The sequence below is a fragment of the Periophthalmus magnuspinnatus genome, chromosome 15, assembly GCF_009829125.3.
Source record: "Periophthalmus magnuspinnatus isolate fPerMag1 chromosome 15, fPerMag1.2.pri, whole genome shotgun sequence".
In the NCBI taxonomy this organism is placed as follows: Eukaryota; Metazoa; Chordata; class Actinopteri; order Gobiiformes; family Gobiidae; genus Periophthalmus; species Periophthalmus magnuspinnatus.
Genome location: NC_047140.1, coordinates 22,176,750 through 22,197,193, shown reverse-complemented (window position 1 = coordinate 22,197,193; position 20,444 = coordinate 22,176,750). Strand labels below are relative to the sequence as shown.

Below are 20,444 nucleotides of genomic sequence, written 5' to 3'. Positions count from 1 at the left end.
GTCAGGTTAGCACAGCGAAGCACGCCTTGGCAAGCAGCGCAGCTGGTCTACAAAGGGTTAAAAAGAGGAGCATAGAGTACAATTTGGTCAAGTGCCACAACAAACAGCTGCAAAACAGACCCCTCTCAAGCCTACCACCATCCCCCTCCTAACAGCACACTTTAAACAAACTATTAACAAGAAAAACCTTTCTCAAAAGCATCAAAACGCAATCCACTATTTCAGTACAATATAAACAACAGTATGCCTTTTGCTCAAAGACAAGGTCATTACAAGTGCACAACGCACTTCCATTAGATCAAACAAATGAAATTAGATCACGCAAACTCTCAACACAGTTTTCTTCGTTTATTTCGTTTTCACGAAGTTCACAAACTCATGAGAATCCATCTTGACATACTCACACTGTAACATTAAAATTTGGCGGAGCAATGACAGAGCAGCATTCAGGTTTGTGTGGAAGTCAAAGGTGAAACACCAAAAACAAACATGGTGAAGCCAAAGTACTTCAGCCTATTTTATAGAAAATATAGACTATTTTGTTTGTGAAAAATGTGCAGAGGGAGCACTTTGTGCATTTGGGGACAAGTAAGATGCTTTTCTCTCAAGTGGACTTAACAAAAGTTAGATTTTTTGACTTGTTCTGCTTCGACTAATCACGTTCAAATATTCATCATGACATTCCACCGTTCTAGACTGAAAAATTAGTAGAACTCAATTCAGAATGCTACACATAAATCTGGAGTGGGCCAGGTTAGTAGTGATGGGCAATATGTCGAATAAATATATACATTTAAAATCATTTGAAATCTCACAGCTTTTTTTTTATTTAATCATAATTGAGCTTTGTTTCTATATATTATTTTTAAGTGACAAATGACACTTTTATTGTGTCAAACAGCTTGTATGGAAGATTTCTGCTAGGGCAGTGCTCGTTCACTTGACCTGTGACGTCCATGTGCTTTTAGTCAGATGCTGGGAATACACTTATCTGTGACTCGATGTGTTTGAGCAAAAACCTCTTCAGAAGTGGCTTAGTTCTCCGAAGCTTAATCGTGACTTGATACAATACATCTTGTACTTTGTCACATATACTGTAAACTCTTGACTTCCACCAATAAAAACATCCCTGCTCTAAAATTCTCATTTCTTGAGCAAAAAAACAGTTGCTCATGTGCAAGTGCAGGTTCCACTTGGAAAGTTGTACATATCCGATTTATCCGAAACCATATGAAAGCCCAGTGATTGGTTAAATCCACCTGTCACTCACTTAGCACATGATGAGGCTAACCAATAGCAGCAGTGAATAAGTAAAGGTGCTTGATTATGGAGCTGCATTAAACAGAAAAGCTTTGAATCATAATACAAAGACATCAACAAAACACAATAGATGGTTACAAGGATCAGATCATGATTTGATTTTACTGCCATATCGCACAGCTGCCTTATACTGTTGTTGTTACTGTGTAGGAAAGCATACTTCAAGTCAGTGGACTAATACCAACAGAAACTCTCTAAGCCCAGGCTTGATCCAGACTGAAGCTGTAAACCTCAAACAGACGATACAATCAGAGAAAGTTATTATCAGATCATTATCAACGCGAGGGCCGGTCTGAACACCAAACCCAGGCTCCAGCAGCAGTGAGTATGAGAGATACTGAGATCAGGAGGATTCAGTCACCGAGTCTGTCTATCATCACCATCACACCAGCCCCAGGACAAGGATGTGTCTAATAAAAACTCAAATGAAGCATAAAGTGAGATCAAACTGGCTAAAAGAGAGTTTGGGGTAGTGTTTTTTTTTTTGAGAGAGATCAGTGTTATGATGTGTGACATTGGTAGTATGTTTTTGAGCACTCACAACATAACAATAGGGCTGCAATATACGTCCCAGTTGAATCAAAATTGCAATGTAAAATCCATTAGCAAATCACAAAAAAGGCAAATAATTATTTAAACAGGTTAAATGTTTTAACACTGTATAGTGGTAAATGTAGTGAACATGGGTTCCTATACAATACATGCATTGTTTATATGTCTATTATCTGTTTTTAGAATATGTTATTGAAAACACAATATGAGGCACAGTTATCAAAGGCTGCAGTTATTTAAATAATAGAATGTAATTTGCAAAGAACAAAATTGCATCTTTTTATAGAAAAATCTTAGTTTGTAGTTGTACTGTAGTGTAGACCTCTACAAATATGACATGTATAGGATTCTTGTATTAGTTTATCAGTTCATAGTTCAGTCTTAATTCCAGTATTAATGCTCCTGAATGCTGAACAGAATCCTATTTTTTAAACATATCACAGGACTAAGCCAGGGCTACCTCAGCTCAACCAGGACCAACAACAAGGGCTAAAGAAGACATATTTAGAACTAAACGAGGACTAGATTTTAGCTTTCTGGAATATGAAACAGGTCTACAAGGGCAAGACTAAATAAGCTCAACCAGGACTATATCAACAAAGACTCAACCAGTGCAGCCAGCAAAGTGTCTAAAACAAGAAAATAGTCCACAGTAAAAGTCTACAGCAGTGCTCCGCCACGCATCTCTGGTGTAATCCATCATTGACAACACTCACGCACGTGTAACATTTAGAGAAGTCGAACATCAAAAGCCAAAGAACACAGAGAAGGAGGAGAGAGGGAGGAGAGAGGGAGGAAAGAGCAGAAGGTTCAGGAAAAGACCAAGAACCGACACAAGTGGAGGCGTGATCTTTACAGACAGTCAGAGAGAGAGAAGGCGAGAGGGGAGAGAGATAGAGGGAGAGTGAGGAGGATGGACAGAAAGATTGGTTAGAAAGTGAGAGAGAGGAGGAGGGACAGTGAGAAAAGGAAAGGAAAAGGTAGGAGAAAGGAGGGGAAAGAGTGATGGAGAAAGATGGATAGAAAGAGGTGAGAGAGAGGAGGAGGAATATAAAGGAGGAAGAAGAGTGGGGAGAGCCAGATGGAGTGAGGGGGATGGAGAAAGAGAAAGGGTGACGCAGAGGGAGGAAATAAGAAAAAGGAGGGGAAAGAGAGGAAGGAGACAGAGTGAAAGACTCCAGAAGGGAGGAGGGGAGAAAGACAGAAAATAAAATAGAAGTAAAAAAAGAAGTAAGATAGACAAGACAAAAGAGCGAGTGTCACAAAGGGAAGAAGAGGAAGAAAGACAGGATGTGTGTGACATGTCGGGGGGAGGAGAGCAAAGGGCTGAGGGATGTCTGGCCCAGCTGATGCCACAGAAATAATTATAGCAAAAGGCCAAAGCTCGAGACAGAGAAGCTTCAGGTTAGAGCGGAGAGAGGAGTGCACTACAGTATTTACCGAGGGAGGCTTTGTCAACACTTGTCTAGAAATATCTGTCTAGAAATATCACATTTGTCTTTCATTTTAAAACACGTTCTCTACGATAAATAGTTCATTCAATATATTTAAAGGTGCACTTTGTAACTTTTTCTGATGGCTGCTTGCCTCCATAGAGATATTATTGCTTTGCTTCCATGAGCAAATGACGCCACCCCCAGACCACATTACAGGTCAGATCTGTGGAGGGGCAATGTGAGAAATTGTGTTGTTCAAAGTATAAATGCGTCTGTAATAGAATAAATGAAAGATGGATATGTTTAATGCCATATTGTGGAATAATCCAGGCAACTAGAAAAGCTACATAGTGTACCTTTAAAAACACTTTGTCAGTTTTCTTCTTTGCAAATGATGCCCTGTGTATATTATGATTATATATATATTTCCTATTTCATACATACATTTTTGTTCTATGGATTATTTTTCTTAATTTAAATGTTTAAAAATAATTGAATGAAAACAATAGTTCCTTTTAATATCGTAGCCATAGAACTTAGCCTTATTACAGGAAGGTGATACTCAACAACAAATCAATACCACTTTTTCTGCTATCTTTGGTTGTGGATAATTGTTTTTGCTTTGTTTTCCCAGAACAGCAATAGCAGTGAGTAGGTATTTTTATATTTGAAAAACATAAACCTCTGACTACCTGCACATGCTGACAAAGCCTCACTACAGTGAAACCAGTTTAAACCTGATACAATTCAACAGCCGCTTCTTTGACCTACCCAGAGTTGTCTTTGGTGTCCTGCTCCTCGTCCGGGTCCTGTTTCAGGTTTTCGGGTCCCAGTCGTCCCATTGAGGAGCCCTCTTCTGCATCTGCTTTATTTGAATCCACCTCTTCTATGTTGTTTTCTTTTTGATCAGATTTTGAGGATTCACTCTCCACTTTGTTGTGCGCATCCAGCTTCTCCTCCTGGATTAAAAAAGTTCACACGTCACAATAGCAACAATAGAATCAAAAGTTGCATAACCTTGAATATTGTTATTTAACTGCTATTATTTGTAGCTTAAGTCTAGACATTGATTAGTGAGAATAGTCCAGTAATCAGACTGAAAAACATCAAAATAAAGTGCAACTATGGTTCACTTGTAAAAAAATAAATAAAAAAATAAAAAATCAATGACATCAATCTATGCATTATTTTAAATAGACAACATTAAACCAATGGTTATAAAAAGTCACAATAAAGTACAATACATTGGACATGAGTGATGGCGGGAGTGCTAGTATTTAAAGCTGATTTTGAAAAAGCCGTCATCATCAAAGCTGCAAAAAAAAAGACTACGCTGGGAGTGGAAATCAATATTGTACAGTAAGATATTTATGCACTTTATAACATTGACTTGCCATATTCTCCCATTGTGATTATACCTATGGTGTGAAAGACCAGAGCGCAACAGTATTAGACAGACTACCTTGCAGGCTGTGAACTGTGCTGTTCCTGGTTCGTCCTGTGTTTTTTGCTCCTCTGAACTGGACACGGCAACTCCTTTCTCCCCCTCGGGCCTCCCCTCCGCTTTCGGCCCCTGTTTCAGTGGGAGGTCCATCCTGAAGCTGATGGCTGTGGAGTTACAGTACTCCTCGAAGCCGTACAAGTACCTGAAAGAAGCAACACAATGTTTTGATTTTAGTCTTTGAACTTGGGATCCCATTGTGTTCTGAGAGAAAAGTAAGGCTGAAAGAAGAACCCTGAGGTGACCATATGAAAGGATGAAAATGCACTACAATAGGGCTGAATTTTGAGGAAAAAATAATTCTCATAAAAAGAAAGTTTTGGTGGTCTTTATGTTACCAAATTGATGATTAATAATACTTAGTCTATAAACTACAAAGTTAACATTTATACACAATAAAACTGCATGGAGATGGGATGTTCAATTTTTTGCAGAGGATATTGTACTAAATAATTGTTTCCTTTGTGTTTTTTTAACTGTAGCCATTTAATTTGCTAGTTTGATTGATTGCACAATTAATCTTGCAACCCTATTCTCCCTGTTCACACTACGTGCTCGCAATTGTGTTTGATTTGAAATAAAAGTGGATGAAAGTAGAAAGACCCACGCTGTGTACATACTTGCGGTAAGCACATTTGACATTGTAGCCAGCTGCAGAGTTGAGGATAGGGATGCCCAGATCTTGGTAGACTTGTTTCCAAACTGCACCACTTTCAATCTGAGCAAAGAACAGAAGAACAGAGAGTCAATATTGAGCATAGTCCAAATCAGGGACGGGACTCGGGACGGGACTCGGGACGGGACTCGGGACGGGACTCGGGACGGGACTCGGGACGGGACTCGGGACGGGACTCGGGACGGGACTCGGGACGGGACTCGGGACGGGACTCGGGACGGGACTCGGGACGGGACTCGGGACGGGACTCGGGACTCACATTGTCGAAGCCGCCCAGTTTCTGCACCAGTCTGTAGAGCTTAAACAGGTTCAGGTTCCTATAGCCCAGGACAGGACGCTTATTGATGGGAGTCCCTGAGGAGGAGAGAAGAAGAGTGAGATGGTAAAAAGAGAGAAAAACATACAATACAGACGTCTTGGTTAAAATCTCACACAAACCAACCAGTTACTTCATCATTTAATATCACTCAATATTATATCAATATTTGTTTTCAATATGAATCATCTCGATAACTGATATTTAGGCAATCCAGCCCAAATACAGTGCAAGCAAATGTGTTTGAAAGAATACATCTAATTAGTTGCAGGCCAAATACAAGTTAAATTTTAATCAATGTTAATTGATGAATCTAGAGGTTATTCTTTTAATTAATGGATTAGTTGTTTACGTTGCAAAAGGCCCATGAAACTAAATTTGACCCAGATAAAGCTAATGTGAAGTGGCTTGAGGACATCCTGATTGAGTATATATAAAGATGAAAGAGTGTTCACCAAAAACACAAAATCTACTCATTTACGTGTAATTATAGCTTTGTTTTAGCATTAAAACCTCAGCTCTCTGCATGTTTGAGTCTGAATAGATCAGTTAATGATTATTCAAATATGAGTATTTTGTCTCTTAAAAACTGGATAATTTTATGACTTTTCAGTATGATGTATGATGTACGATGTATGATGTCCCTGTTGGCCGCTCACCTCGGTCCTCCATGAATTTGTAAAGCTGTTGCAGAAAGTTGTCCCTCTCTTCGGGGTAAGGCTCCACCTCCTCCTGCTCCCACACAGATACACAAACACGCACACACACAAAAATACACAGTGTTACATTCTGTTTTATGTGGCCCATGTCTACAGTACAGAACATGACCTACGAGGACTACACAATATATCACACTACTATTATCACAGCTCACACAGTATTCATAACAAAAGATCAATTTAAGTAAAATCACAGGTAATGCTACCGCATGTAGTACATTTCAGATGTTTTTCTTAAAGAAGCTTAAAATAAAAACATCTAGTTACTTAAAAATGTTCAAGAAGTTCCATTTTCATCCCGATCAAGTGGAGACCTAATTTAGCCTGGCTTTGGACTTTTACATTTCAGCATTGGAACATTTTACTTTAAATTGGCAAGTACTGCAGTCATACAGTTTTCAAATACATCATTTTTGTATATATATCTTTCCGTCTTACTATAAACACATTCAGTACCTCCTCCTCCTGTGTGTTGGCATCTTCCTCTTGCTCCTCCTCCTCTTCGTCATCATCCTCCTCGCTGCTCGAGCTCTCCTCTTTCACTTCTGTTTTCCAGCCGCTCGGCACCACCAGCTGCTGCAGGAACTCCAGGGCTGCGTCCAGAGCTGATACACACACACATATATACAGAAGGGTTGTCACGACACTGAAATTTCAAATTAACATATCAGTGCCAAGTAAATACGTCACAGCTGATTTTCAGATGAGGGCATTAAAAACTAGGGAGTCCAATTTAGGTTATGACACCAAGCCATGTTAGAATGTTGTTACCTCGTGAAAAATGTACCAGGAGTCGCATGTATCAATCACACATGTTTGAGTAATCCTTTATTATTAGTCTGTCTACATCTCCAAAGCTCAAAATACTCTTTTCCACCTTGTGATATCATGCAGTGATAGTTTTCAAATTAACAGTGTCAATTTCAGACCTGAAATTATCCAAATGATTCTAGTGAAGGCGTATGGAGTTTAAAAACATAGTAGAGTACTTCCTGTATTGCCGCATGACATCACAATGTGGAACAGAGTGTTTTCACTTGGAATGAAGAACACGGGCTAAATTTGCAGGGTTTACAAGTTAAACATGTGTGAATGACCAAAATATAACTCCAGGTATACAGGTATATTTTTGATGAGGAAACAACATTATAACATAGAACAGAAAATAGTGTAATATGAGTCGTTTAAAGAAAACATTAATTTGTTTTTTTATTTATGGCAAAATGGCAATGCGACATTGCTGAATCCTACATGTATGCATGCAGTGGCCATTTATGAGGGGTATTGTATAAAGTTTGGATATTATTCACGTATAATGAGTGAGTACAATAAAGTCAATCCTGAGATTAGTACCTGCCCAAACTGACAGTGACACATAAGACCATATACTGGTACTCTCCTCTAATGAGAGCTGCCCATCATTGTTACTGCAGACGCGAAACTCCAGTCACACAGAGATTATAGTCACTTCAAACAGTAAACAAGAAGAGAGTTAATCCGCAGACAAAGATGGAGGAGACGTTGGCAGATGTGAACAATTTGAAGGTGTCAGTAAAGGGATTAACCTAAGTAGAAACAAGGCTGAAAGCAAATGTTTAGTATTGCAGATTAACAAATTACTTTAAGGGCCTATATTACACTAAACTTTTAACAAGTACTACAACATAAATAGCATTAGTGTAGTGCTTTGTTTAATTTGAGGATACTTCTCTGCCCATATTTCCAAATGACTACTTTTATTGCTGGTATATGACAACACATTGTAATCTATAAATCTTGATTCCTCTTTTTAAAAACCATTGCATCCACCATCCAGGGAAGCAAATTGTGACAAAACGTACCATTGTTCTGATCACTTATGGTTAGCTTTAGGGCTGTATTTATGATGACTAAGAATCACAGTAGTTTTTGACACATGAATTCTATTTCATCCTTGCTAACCACTAGAGGGAGGTGCTGAAAACAAGACGTGCTCAGAGAATCCTTCCTTTTGCCAACGCAATCTAGCAGTCATTTGGGATTCGGGATTCATAGGACCTTTCATTTTAACATATAAAACATCATGATATAACTTACTGTTTAGTATTGAAACTGATTTGGATTAGATTCAAAGCACATACTAAACAGTTATATGGAGCTCGCCACCTGTCATCTTAATGATGCAAATTATCTATGGAAATAACAAAACCCGTCTAATTTAAATTCTATAATGAAGATGACTCCTAAATATAAGCAAGCATTTGTCTTCTATTCCCATCAAATTGTCACCCAAAATACATATAATGACTGCGTATTAGCAAAACTATTTTTACCACACATGAAAAGACTTGACAAAGCTGACGCAGCGTGAGCTCAAAGCCCCAGAGTCTCAGGTGTTTTCAAAGAGACACCAGCAGATCCTCATTTTCGGCTTTTGTAACCGCGACGACGGCCCTACTGTGCACGGACCACCTGTGTGCTCCCTGACAAGAAAACACAACGCACTTTCTCAATGTAATTACGAAAACTGCAACAGGGAAATTGGGTCACGGTTTAAAAAAAAAAAAAAGCTGGTGAGGACTTCAAATAAGAATAGACTCAGAAGTGACAGGAGCTCCAACGCGGTGAGAACAAAACAGAAATTCTCTTTTTACCACCAGCATCCCTCTTTCTGTCTAGTGTGTCAAGCGACCAGCCCACAGAGTAGGTACACTTTGTGCTATAGTTAAAAAACTGCAGATTTTGTGTATTCTTAAACTCACCTGGCTTGAGCGTGGCATCGGCTTTTGGAGGAGAATCTGGGTTGACCTCTTTCACATCTTTTCGTAACACCATGTGACTGAAAAATAAAAGCAAATGAATTTCAATCAATGATTCTTCCATTGACTTATACTGACACTGCATCAATGAGTTTATAAATTGGGTACAGGGCCTTTAACTTTACTTTGTCTAAGAAAAAGTTTGTTCTATAAAACTAGTTAGATACTTCATATATCGTGCTACATAAAACAGAGAACTAGAGAATGAATTAAATATTTCACTGTTGTTTGGTCACAGTGTCAGTAGTAATTCTTCTCACAACAACTGCAACACTAAAATTGGATATTGTGACAAACCCATTTGTTTCCATTATAAAATATTCAACAAGGATGGAAAAGTTATCCTTACAATGGTCATTATATTATGGCTGACTGGTGTACCCAAATATCACTGACATTTCCCAAACTTAAAAATATGGCAGCAACACTTTCAAGGTGTAATCTGAGGAGCAAGAACAACAACACCCCGAAAACCGCTGTCTCCCTTGCTGGATTTGACCTTACTTTGAGTTTGCCAAGGTTTTTCTAAGCCATTGTTTTCCAAAATGGCACAGAGAAGAATGAATGGTTAGCGCCAACAATGCAAAGTGAACAAGCTGACCTCCAGTGCAGCACCAGGAGCAGGGGAGAGAAACTGCCCAGAAACAATAAACTAAGGGGGTCTGTGGCTAAAGATAAAGGTATTAAAAAATGTATATAATTAGACAGCTGTTATTACAAGGGAGATGGCAGAGTGCTGAAGAAGAGGTCATTTTGCATAATAAATTTCAGCGCCATTATCTGAAAAATGCAATCACAAACTAGTTGACTTAGTTCATTATAGTTTTACTACAGAAATGCATATGACAAATGTACACGTTTTTCTAATTATTATTTCATTTGGTGGGATAGTACCTGGGGTGTAAATTTTAACACATTTACATCGGCCAAGAAGCAGTTTGTAAAGAAATGCTTGTGAAATAAATGTTGAGACAGACAGGAACTATCACAGAGGACTGAAATGTAATCCCTTTATCCTTGTCATCAATACACAAGTCTATACTAATTGCAGGAACAAATTACGAGCAATGAATACATTTTTTGTGACAGTTAAAGTATTCATTGAAAAAAATAAAGGTGTTGTCATGCATTTTGATTTATCCAATCAAAACTAATCAACACAAGTTTACACCGTTTACAGTATGTAACACCAGCTGCCAATGTCCAATCAGGAAGTAAAATTATGAACTTATGTAAGCTATGTTTTGTGAAATCAGTTTAACCTGTCACACTTTTACTAGAACACACTGATTGGCCCCATTTCACAAGTGCTCAGACCTGGATTAGAAGGATGTAAAGTAGTTTGATGTGAGATGTGCATCTCACATCAAACCCAAAGCTAAATCATCTATTTGTCTAATAGCTACATGTTGTTGTATTTTTAGCTTTATCTTTAAGTCCTTTCACTTATTCACATATTTACTTCAACCTCTATTATCTGTGTTACTTTTTAATGTTTTCTATAATTTTGGTATAGCTGCCATTTGAATTGATACGACATGGTTTTTCTTTACATAAAAATGGGACAACTAAAAATGTAAATCATTTCTGGCCAATATCCAAATTACCTTGTCTTGCAAAAGTTTTAGAAAAGTTAGTTGCAAATCAAGTTACAATTTATTTAAATAAATGCTCCATTTTGAAGTCTTATCAGATTTCAGAAAAGAGCATAACACTGTCACTGTAACCGCAAAAGTTCTAAATGACATTTTCTCAGCCCGCAATGACAAACAAGATTGGGTAGCTCTGTTTATTGATTTAAAGCTTTTGATTCAGTAGATCATTATCTTTCAAACAGGACCCAGGCAGCAGTAGCCTGTGGTTTTAAATAAACATGTTTAACTTTAAGCAACAAAGTGCCCCAAGGCTCAATTTTGGGCCTGTTACTTTTTATTACATTTATAATTCCATCAGTTGCCATTTAAGAGAAAGCCACATACATTTACGTGCAAATGATACTGTTTTGCACAAGTGCTGCATCTGCTGATCGGGAAATTTTGAAATTGCAGCAATTTTAATTAAACCCAAAATTCCTTCAAAATTTTAAATAATCATTTAATGCAAATGAAACCAAGTATATTTTGGATACATTTAGATCAAAATTCAAACTACTTTTTTTTTTACAAATTTTTGCCATCAGAAATTACTGCCAACATATAAACCTTATTTTAGCAAAAACACGTTGTGATCCAAAACATAAGGAATGCAAATGTTATTTCACACCTCCAGTGGATGCAATATGCTTCCAAGTTTACGGAATATGAAAAAAACAAAGAAAGATGGTCCAATTTGCACTTGTACATAAGAGCAAATAATTCACAAGCTCCCACAAGTCTTTGATTTATCACCACTATTTGTATTCCCAACACGCATATAAGAAAGCGGTTTCTTTATAGTATTCATATTGGAAATTCTCGTTCCCTGCCTCCAGCATATCTCCCATCTCCAAAAACATGCATCTCAACTTGTACAACAACCACAGGTGTTTCTGAATGTGAAAAAAGTCTTTCTCAATTCAAACAGAAAACCAGGTCTAATCTTTACAACAAGCTGTGCTTAGAATGAGATGTAGTATTCATGGATTTCAGAATGATAATAATGCCATGATAATTAACTATTTCAAATATTATATCTTGGTCAACTGTCCTCAAAATGGGCTCATATAACAGGAAGCTCATCGCATAAATAACTTGAGGTTCAAGTATAGCAAAAATTGCCTGTAAATTTGACCACAACCAAGACTTTTACATGCATATTTTAGCACATTTCTGAATGCAGTGAAAAAAAATTATCTGATTCAGATCATCATCAGTAGGGTAACACGAATATTAAATATATATATTTTTTGTCAATATCAGCTCAACTCTATTATAGAAGTCAATTCTGTCTATAGCAGGGGCACCCAAAGTGGGGCCCGTGGGCTAAACTTTGTCCTCCAGGGAGTCTAATTTGCCCACTGAGATTCCAAGAATCAATTTTGATTAGATTTTGCAATAAAAATGCACAAGATGGAAGCGAGGCCGATCCAAACATTTTATGTACTGTCTTAGGTTTGTAGTTTTAGTCCTCGACCAGCTAATGCACGTTCATTTTGGCAGAGAAAAAAATTTCGGGCACCCCTGCTCTACACTGTAAAGTAAACCTAAATGTGAAGTGCTTTTTTATTTGGCCATTTATGTCACATTAAGTTTACTTTATCATTCTTAAAGTTTGAGTCCATAAAGATGGCCCCATACTAGAAGGATAATGATAATGTGAAAGAAAGTGTGAATGTAGTAAATTAAGGATTTTACTGCTGTTTGGTCATGTTGTCAACAATCATAAACAATCCTTAAATTGTGATGTTTCTTCTCACAATAATCACAACACTAAACTTTGATGTCCTGTGTTCCTGAAATCCCCATAGTACAACAACTACCAGTACTTTAAATATATAAAAATCTTCCCGAATTCAAACAGACAGCTGGTGTAATCTTTGCACCAGGGGAGGTACAGCGAACTTAAATCTAGTGTGGATCCCCCTGTATAAAGATTCATAGACATGTCTCTATACAGTAAACCAGCAGCAGCAGCAGAGCGCTCCTGACAGCTCCTATTCCTGCTCCAACCACAGACAAAACAATTCGGTGCTGCGCTCTCATGCCGGGAGCAGGCTCAGGGGAACTACAATGCCGATATTTCACACTCCAAAGAGAAACACGACCAAGAAGAAACTAATGTGGAGAAATGGAGCTGGGATGTCCTTAAGTTTAAGCTGAGCATACAATTCAATTAAACAGATTGAATCTCTGCTCATTTCAAAGAATACATTCAGTTGGCCTGGCATTCACACCTAGTTATCGTGGGTCTGCTACTCATGGAAGGCTTGATAAATATGATGAACAGCTTCACTTATTTCAATATGTTGGTGGCTCAAATATGCCCTCACTGAGTGTGTTCATTTGTGTTTGCTAAAGCTTTAAAACGGTAGTCGGCACACGCGCTCTACCCGACTTCCTCATTTCACTCTCTCCCTTGCGCTTTCACATGTCATAATGTCAAGACCATATTGGCCATACAGTATATGGAAGTTCACACGGTGTTTCTTACTAAATACATATACATCTTTATGTAAATTAAATGTAAATAAGTGATGTGCTGTTCGTAGCTGGATGTAGGTGAATTAGGCGCTACTAAGAACGTGTTGTGAGGTCTCCTTAAGAACGTGTTGTGAGTTCTCTAACTCACATGAAGTTCATATTTTATTCTCTTGAAATAAAACTCAGAGGGGCCTGAATAAGCACTGACCAGGCCTAGTTTCCACACGAGTAGGGAATGAAGTCTGAAGTAGTTAGAACCTGAATGAAACAAGGCCTGTAATACACTCAACATTCAGCCATTGATAAACAGAACACTTTTTAAGATTCAGAAATGTCTGATTGTGCAGAAATTATGAAACACTCACAATTTTCCATCCTTGAATGATCGGACAAAGACGTTGTCCTTCTTCAGGGTGACATCGTCGTGGCAGTCCGGGGAGATCACCTAGGCAACACAAAGAGGTCGGAGGTCAAAACCATGTTGGTTGGAGTTTGCCAGGACAAACAGGGAAAAAGGGACAGATTTTTGACTGGAGGAATTTGAGTGTTCTGCCAATTTAAAATATGAAGTGATAAGTATATTTTTTCTTGTATCAAATATGTCTAAAAAGCCATAATGTTCTGAAATTTGACTTTGAGTGGTCAGTTTGAGAGCACATATATTGAACTGTAATTTGTCACTCATTCACCATTGTTCCTTCCTTACAAAGTAAAATTGCATAAAAAACGCAGACAGGATAATCCATATAAAAAAATAGTGATCTAGTATCATAAAAATTAGACATGGATGCTGAATTTTGGTGATTTAATTCAATAATATTTAAGTGAAATACCATCAATACCATTATATCAATCCACAATAAACTGGTAGTTTTATATTGTTTTGCTTCACCTGTAGCGCATATATATATATATATATATATATATATATATATATATATATATATATATATATATATATATATATATATATATATATATATATATATATATATATATATATATATATATATATATATATATATATATATATATATATATATATATATATATATATATATATATATATATATATATCAAAACATGGTTACATTTGAAAGGGCTGGTATTTTAAGTATCTGAGTTGATATTGTGGAAAAGTCCAGCACTGGCACATATATTATGAAAATGAGACAGCTGATATAGCTACAAAAATGTGGAAAAAGTAAAGTTTATGGATTATAATGTGTTGAATGGTGAATCGGAACTGAAAGCCGGACGAGTTCTCATCCATCATTGACTAAAGATGTGTCATTCATCAGATTGGCCTTTGTTTGAATGAAAACATTTCTGTCTGTGAAACCGAGACGCACACATTGAGGGAGATGAGGAGATGAGTGTATAGCTGCTGCCATGCTCAGCCCACTCACAGCATGGGCCACTGCTGCTCACTGGAAAAAGGACTACAACAGAGGAGCAGGCGCAATGACAAAGTTAAGCAGACAGGAGGCAGCAGCGAGTACCATTTTCTACACTGCCTCTCTTGTCTTTAGTGTATGATCCTGTCTGCTTTGCACATGTACAGAGCTCATCATGGCAACATTATAAGTGGAGTTAATAATGTGTAGATTTAAGCTTATTAAGTTTATCCATTTTATTTACTGTTATTGAGAGGTTTGTGTGAGAGATGTATGTGATTTTATCTTTGAACAACTTTTTACAAGTAGTTTTTGGATGTTACCCAATGCACCTATACTAATAACATTGACAGCAAAGTAATTATATATCAAACCTATATGACACACAGTGTTGCTTTGGTCTACAAACTATAATTTAGAAGCTAAAATCAACTGAGGATCATAGTAAATCCTACTAATAATAGTTGTGAATAGCTTCATACATAGATTTATAGGGCAAATTTAAAACTTTTATGAAGACTTTTCAAATGGTCTTCATCGATATCTAAATCATCACAATTTTTTCCCCCAGAGGCAAGACCATAATTTTAAATCACAATTCAAGCAGTTAGTATATTTATATGTTATTAATAAGTATCTTGTTCAAGTATGATCACTGTGATTGGTTAGATCCACTCTCAGACACTTTCCCACCCACTCCTATTAGACAAGCTCCATTATGGTCTATGTTTACGCATAGTGCTACATCAGATCACGTTTCAATTGTTCAACTGTCATCATACCACCCATTAAACAAACTACTACCACTCTGTGTTTAACAGTACTTTTAAAATATCTATAAAGACATTTCACAGGATAACATCATTTAATCAACCCTACATTTTCTGCCCAGAGACCAACATGATCACATTTCACTCTCTAATCTATGTAGCCTCTTAATTTAGTGTAGAACGTATTTCCATAGATTTCAGCAACAAAACAAATTGACAAGTATTTTTTTGTAGCGTTGCCTGAATCCCTCTGCACACTGCTCCACCCTGTGCCTCATCCTCACTTACATTGTAAACACTGACAGACTGCTCTATTATGCACTTCCCCAGATGCGTCACAAGGAGGCGGCAGCGAGCTCGATCGGGCAGCCAAGAATAACAAACTGAAGGAGGCGGGGTCACGCAGGCTACACTGTTAAAGAGACAGTTCCTCTGCACTGGATCCAACTTGTGCATGTTAGACTTACATAAACAAACAACGCCTGTCAGTGCCTCTTGTGCTGCTAACAGAGGCTGACAGCTGAGGGCGGAGACAAGACACTCGCAAAGCTCTGCGTCTGTGCAGATAGATTATTGCACTTGTTAGGAAAATTCACTTTCCTTTTTTTTTGTTTTCTGTAAGCAAGAAAGTGGGTTAACATAAATGTATTATAACTCTGCAACTGAAGTACAATGGCAGGATTGAAAAAAAAAAAGAAATGATAGACCGTGTAAAGAAAGGTTTTATAATGTGCAAAACTAGAAGTAAGGTACTCTAGCTTGATCTCTGCTAAGGCACTAGTCCTATCTTGCAATGGAAATAGTATCCAGACACGAGCTTAAATTTTTTTTTTTTACTCAAAACCCTATTCTTAAATATCCTTAAAATAAATAAAACGCTTTTCCATAGAGTCAACAAAACCTATAACATAACTATAACTGTACCAAAATCATTTGTCATTTTCAACATTTAAACTGTACAACAAAAACTATAAACACTCTCTCTGCCATAATATTTTTCACACCTCAATAAAAACTTTGCACCATTATGTAATGTGAATGCTCTATCCATCACTAGACTCTTATATTTTTATTGTTTTATTGAGCCAAATCAAACTAATGTTATTTGGTCATTAGTAAATTTCAAGTTCGATTCACCATTCATAAAATTCACACTGGTTTTATTTACACAAGCATATACAATATCAGAGTCCAACTATCTCTATATTCATCCTATTGCCTTTTAAATTTTACAGTAGTGGTGGGCAATAGTGATAAAAATTATTATCTCAATATCCATCTAAATCTCAACACTGCATCAGGAAATGTCTTGGTTGTGGTTCAAGTATTTCAAAAAAACATGAATGGACCATAAAATTTACCACAAAAAGATTATATCCTTCTTTGCGAGATAACATATTTTTGTCTGTTTATACATTATATTTTATCAACGGTATACCTGATATTCTTATTTTACACATCTCGAAAACTACAACTGCAATATTACCCATTTTCCCCCCACCTCTAAGTAAGAGCATGCCATTACACTGGTACTGTGGTTACGTAAGCAGTACTTCAGATGCGATGGAACAAGGCACTGACTGTAACAGCAGCAGCAGCAGTGGCCCATGTTTGAATGTGATAATGTAACAGTGCTGAAGAGAAGTGATCTCACCAGCGCCGGGTACCACGTGGTCTTCCTCTTGTCTCCCGTGACGACGCCCTCGACGCACACCACTTTTCCAAACAGATCCTCATTCGGTCTCTGGTCGCTGTCCTCCTCTTCACTCGAGGATGAAGACAGCTCCTCCTCTTGGCTGTAAGTCAGATTATTTGAATTATAATAGTGAATTGAATATTTCACCTTACACTACTGTTAATATGTGGCTTTCAAAGTATCATCCTAAATAGACTAAAGTGAGAACATATTTTGAATATTAACCATGTAAGAGGGACTATAAGGGGAAAAAAAAATTAAAAAGGGTATACACCAGGTCTAATCAAGATACTTAAATTCTCCAAAAAATCTTGACTCACGCTAACAAATACTTAAAATCAAGTTTAAAACAACAATAATAAAAACACAATTTATAAACAATAGAATGTACACATTATGCTCGAGACCACTCTAAATTAAAATTATGTCCGATTTGTGCTTTTTTTCAGATTCAATATTTAGTATGTAGTTTACGTAGTAGTACTTAGCACCGAGTAGTATCTGGGTATCCATTTTTTGACAAGCCAACAAGAACTACAAAACGTGATATAACCTCACACTAAAGAACCTGAGCCATGTAAAAATTAGCCTCCGTGTCAGTCTGCATTGGGTATAGTCCCATAACAAAGATTTAAAAAAACAGGAAAAACACCAACTTTAAATCAATACTGCTTTGTTTGAAAATAGCTTCTGAATATAACCAGAAAATGAACTTTGCTTATGGATATTATATTATTAAATAGCTGCAAATTTGACCACCAGGGGGCCAGAACAGGGAATATGAATGTCAAACAGAGCTGAGTTTGAATGTAGAGTGTACATGTGTAATTACAGACCACATTGTTGGACACAGCACCGCTCCAGCCGAACAATGTGGGACAATTAAGTTCAAGTGGACTGATAAAAACACACATTTATGACTTTTAACACTCACTATCAGACTAGTATTTTTATCCATTCATCTGCATGGCCGTTGTGTTATCTATAGCAAACCTCAAGAGTCTCCCAAACCTCTGTATAGTTCTCTCAATTAAAGGTCACCATTACATCCATAAAATAATAAATAAATACAAAAAAAATCTAACAGAATTTCAAAATGCATATGTTGAGGACTAGGGTCATCAAACTTATGAAACATATGATACTAATCGATACTACGATGAGTATTGAATGTAGATTTTCATTTGAACAAGTTACACAAGTATCATTTCTACAATGATATAAGACGAGTATAAGACTACATGGCAACATAAAATATGATTATCTTTTTTGTTTTTTATTATATATTACTATTAGGACTATTATTATTATTACTATTATTTGTACTACTATTATTATTATTGTTATTGTGGTATTGAAACTTGTATCAAGCATATTCCTATCAAAAATTGTCTATCGTGACAGCACAAGTTACCAATTCCATAGTGCACAACATAATAAGCATTTTTATACAATGTCCCAACAATAAATACATAACAAGAGACCACACAAAATAAGATGCCTGAATCAGAAAACTACATAATGAAACCCTCCATCGCATGTCTCCCGTGTCTCGGCTGAACTATTACCCAAAGACATATCCCACTGACCTAAATCTGAGTCTCACAAACTGCAGCTGATCACAGAGAGGCAGACTGCACCAGAGGCCAGCCCTGCTCTTGAGCTCCTCATTAGGACCAGAGAATCGATCATGAGCACTCTCTGCAGACTGACATATAACATTACAGAGAAATCCTACAATAGTTATCTTATATAGAGAGCAAAAATGTATGAGCAGGCTGCATTTTGGGTTAAATTTGTTAAATATTTGTTCAATTGTATTATTAAATCTTCTCCATTTCTTTCTTTCTTTATTCTTTATTTGTCAGGGACGTTGTACAAATTCATTCATCTTACAAAAGAAAAGATGATTTGTACGAGATTTTGCTACAGCTACTTTCCATCTGGAGTCCCTGGGCAGGTGAATACACATAAAAATACACATTTTCATTACAATATATAAAACTAACTTAGTTCATCATTAACATTAACAGTAAAATATAACACATCACCATTTCTGTTTCCTACAGTCCATCATTACGTGCACTGTTTTACAGTGAATACAGAAGAGTACATTTATTTTGATGTTTTTTTTATTGAGACATTGGGCTCTTATTTGATCACAGTAGTTGTATTGCTTTAAATGAGGACTAGAACAGTTAAAACGTCTTATTTTGTATTAGTATTGCATTTAATGTTTATTATGTAGCACTTTTTGTAGCACATTTCATAAACAAAGTGGATAGGATATGTGGTTGACAATTAGAGAAGCTATTTGTGCTTGTTAATTAGTACTTGTTAATCTTAATCTTACAAATGTATTTCAAATAGTCAAATGAGATTTAAAAATGCATACAGTGAAATGTAACTGTTCTTGAGGTAAATGTGGTGTGGAAAATATTTGATTGCAGAAATGATAATTATTAGCCAACCCTAACTATATGCATTGTCTATAATTTATACAATGCGAATGGAAGGAGCTGGCTGGGGAAAAGAGATGGAATAGTTCTGTGTTTGAGCATAGCGCTGCACTAAAAATGTAATGGCTCAATTATGATGCAACAATCTCTCATACAGACTGTTACGGGGTCACATCACTGTTTCATGTAATGTTAGTTATATCACCCGTGGACCTATTTTTTGTGGCATTTGCACTTTACAGTTTTCTGATGTCGGAATTACTTTGAACATATTGAAGGCTAGGACATGACAATATATTTCTTGCCATTATTTTCTAGTAGTGATGGGTGGTAAAAGTAAGTTAGTTAGTAAGTTAAGTTAAATACATTACCTAGTCACACAAGGTCTAGCATCGTGATATTGATCAGATACCAGTGGGTTTTGTAGAGCATTTCTTGTGCATTTCAAATACTTTAAGAAACTATCCCTTGAAATATTTCACTCGCTGTTAAAGGTGCACTGTGTATTTTACGTGCTTGTCTCTGTGGTGATATTGCTTTGCCTTGAATGTTCCACAATATTCACCAAGTTGTGCAATGAAATTAAAATATATGTATATGTATCATGTATCAGATTAAAACACTGTATATTGGCAAATTTTAAATATAAAAAATGTCCATGGAATTAATACCTTTTAACATAATTT

General features: G+C 36.6%; 1 protein-coding gene across 2 annotated transcripts in view; it reads right to left on the bottom strand.

Moving 5' to 3' along the window:
- Positions 1-20,444, bottom strand: part of arid4b (AT-rich interaction domain 4B) — a 57,294-nt gene that overhangs the window by 7,168 nt on the left and 29,682 nt on the right. For both annotated transcript variants that reach the window (XM_033979124.2, XM_033979123.2), the window contains exons 8-16: positions 17,258-17,399; positions 13,802-13,881; positions 9,262-9,338; positions 6,977-7,125; positions 6,461-6,533; positions 5,745-5,839; positions 5,430-5,527; positions 4,771-4,954; positions 4,080-4,267 (exon numbers count right to left, since the gene is read on the bottom strand). In XM_033979124.2, the coding sequence (XP_033835015.1) occupies positions 4,080-4,267; positions 4,771-4,954; positions 5,430-5,527; positions 5,745-5,839; positions 6,461-6,533; positions 6,977-7,125; positions 9,262-9,338; positions 13,802-13,881; positions 17,258-17,399 (1,086 nt within the window). The remainder of the gene's footprint in view (positions 1-4,079; positions 4,268-4,770; positions 4,955-5,429; positions 5,528-5,744; positions 5,840-6,460; positions 6,534-6,976; positions 7,126-9,261; positions 9,339-13,801; positions 13,882-17,257; positions 17,400-20,444) is intronic.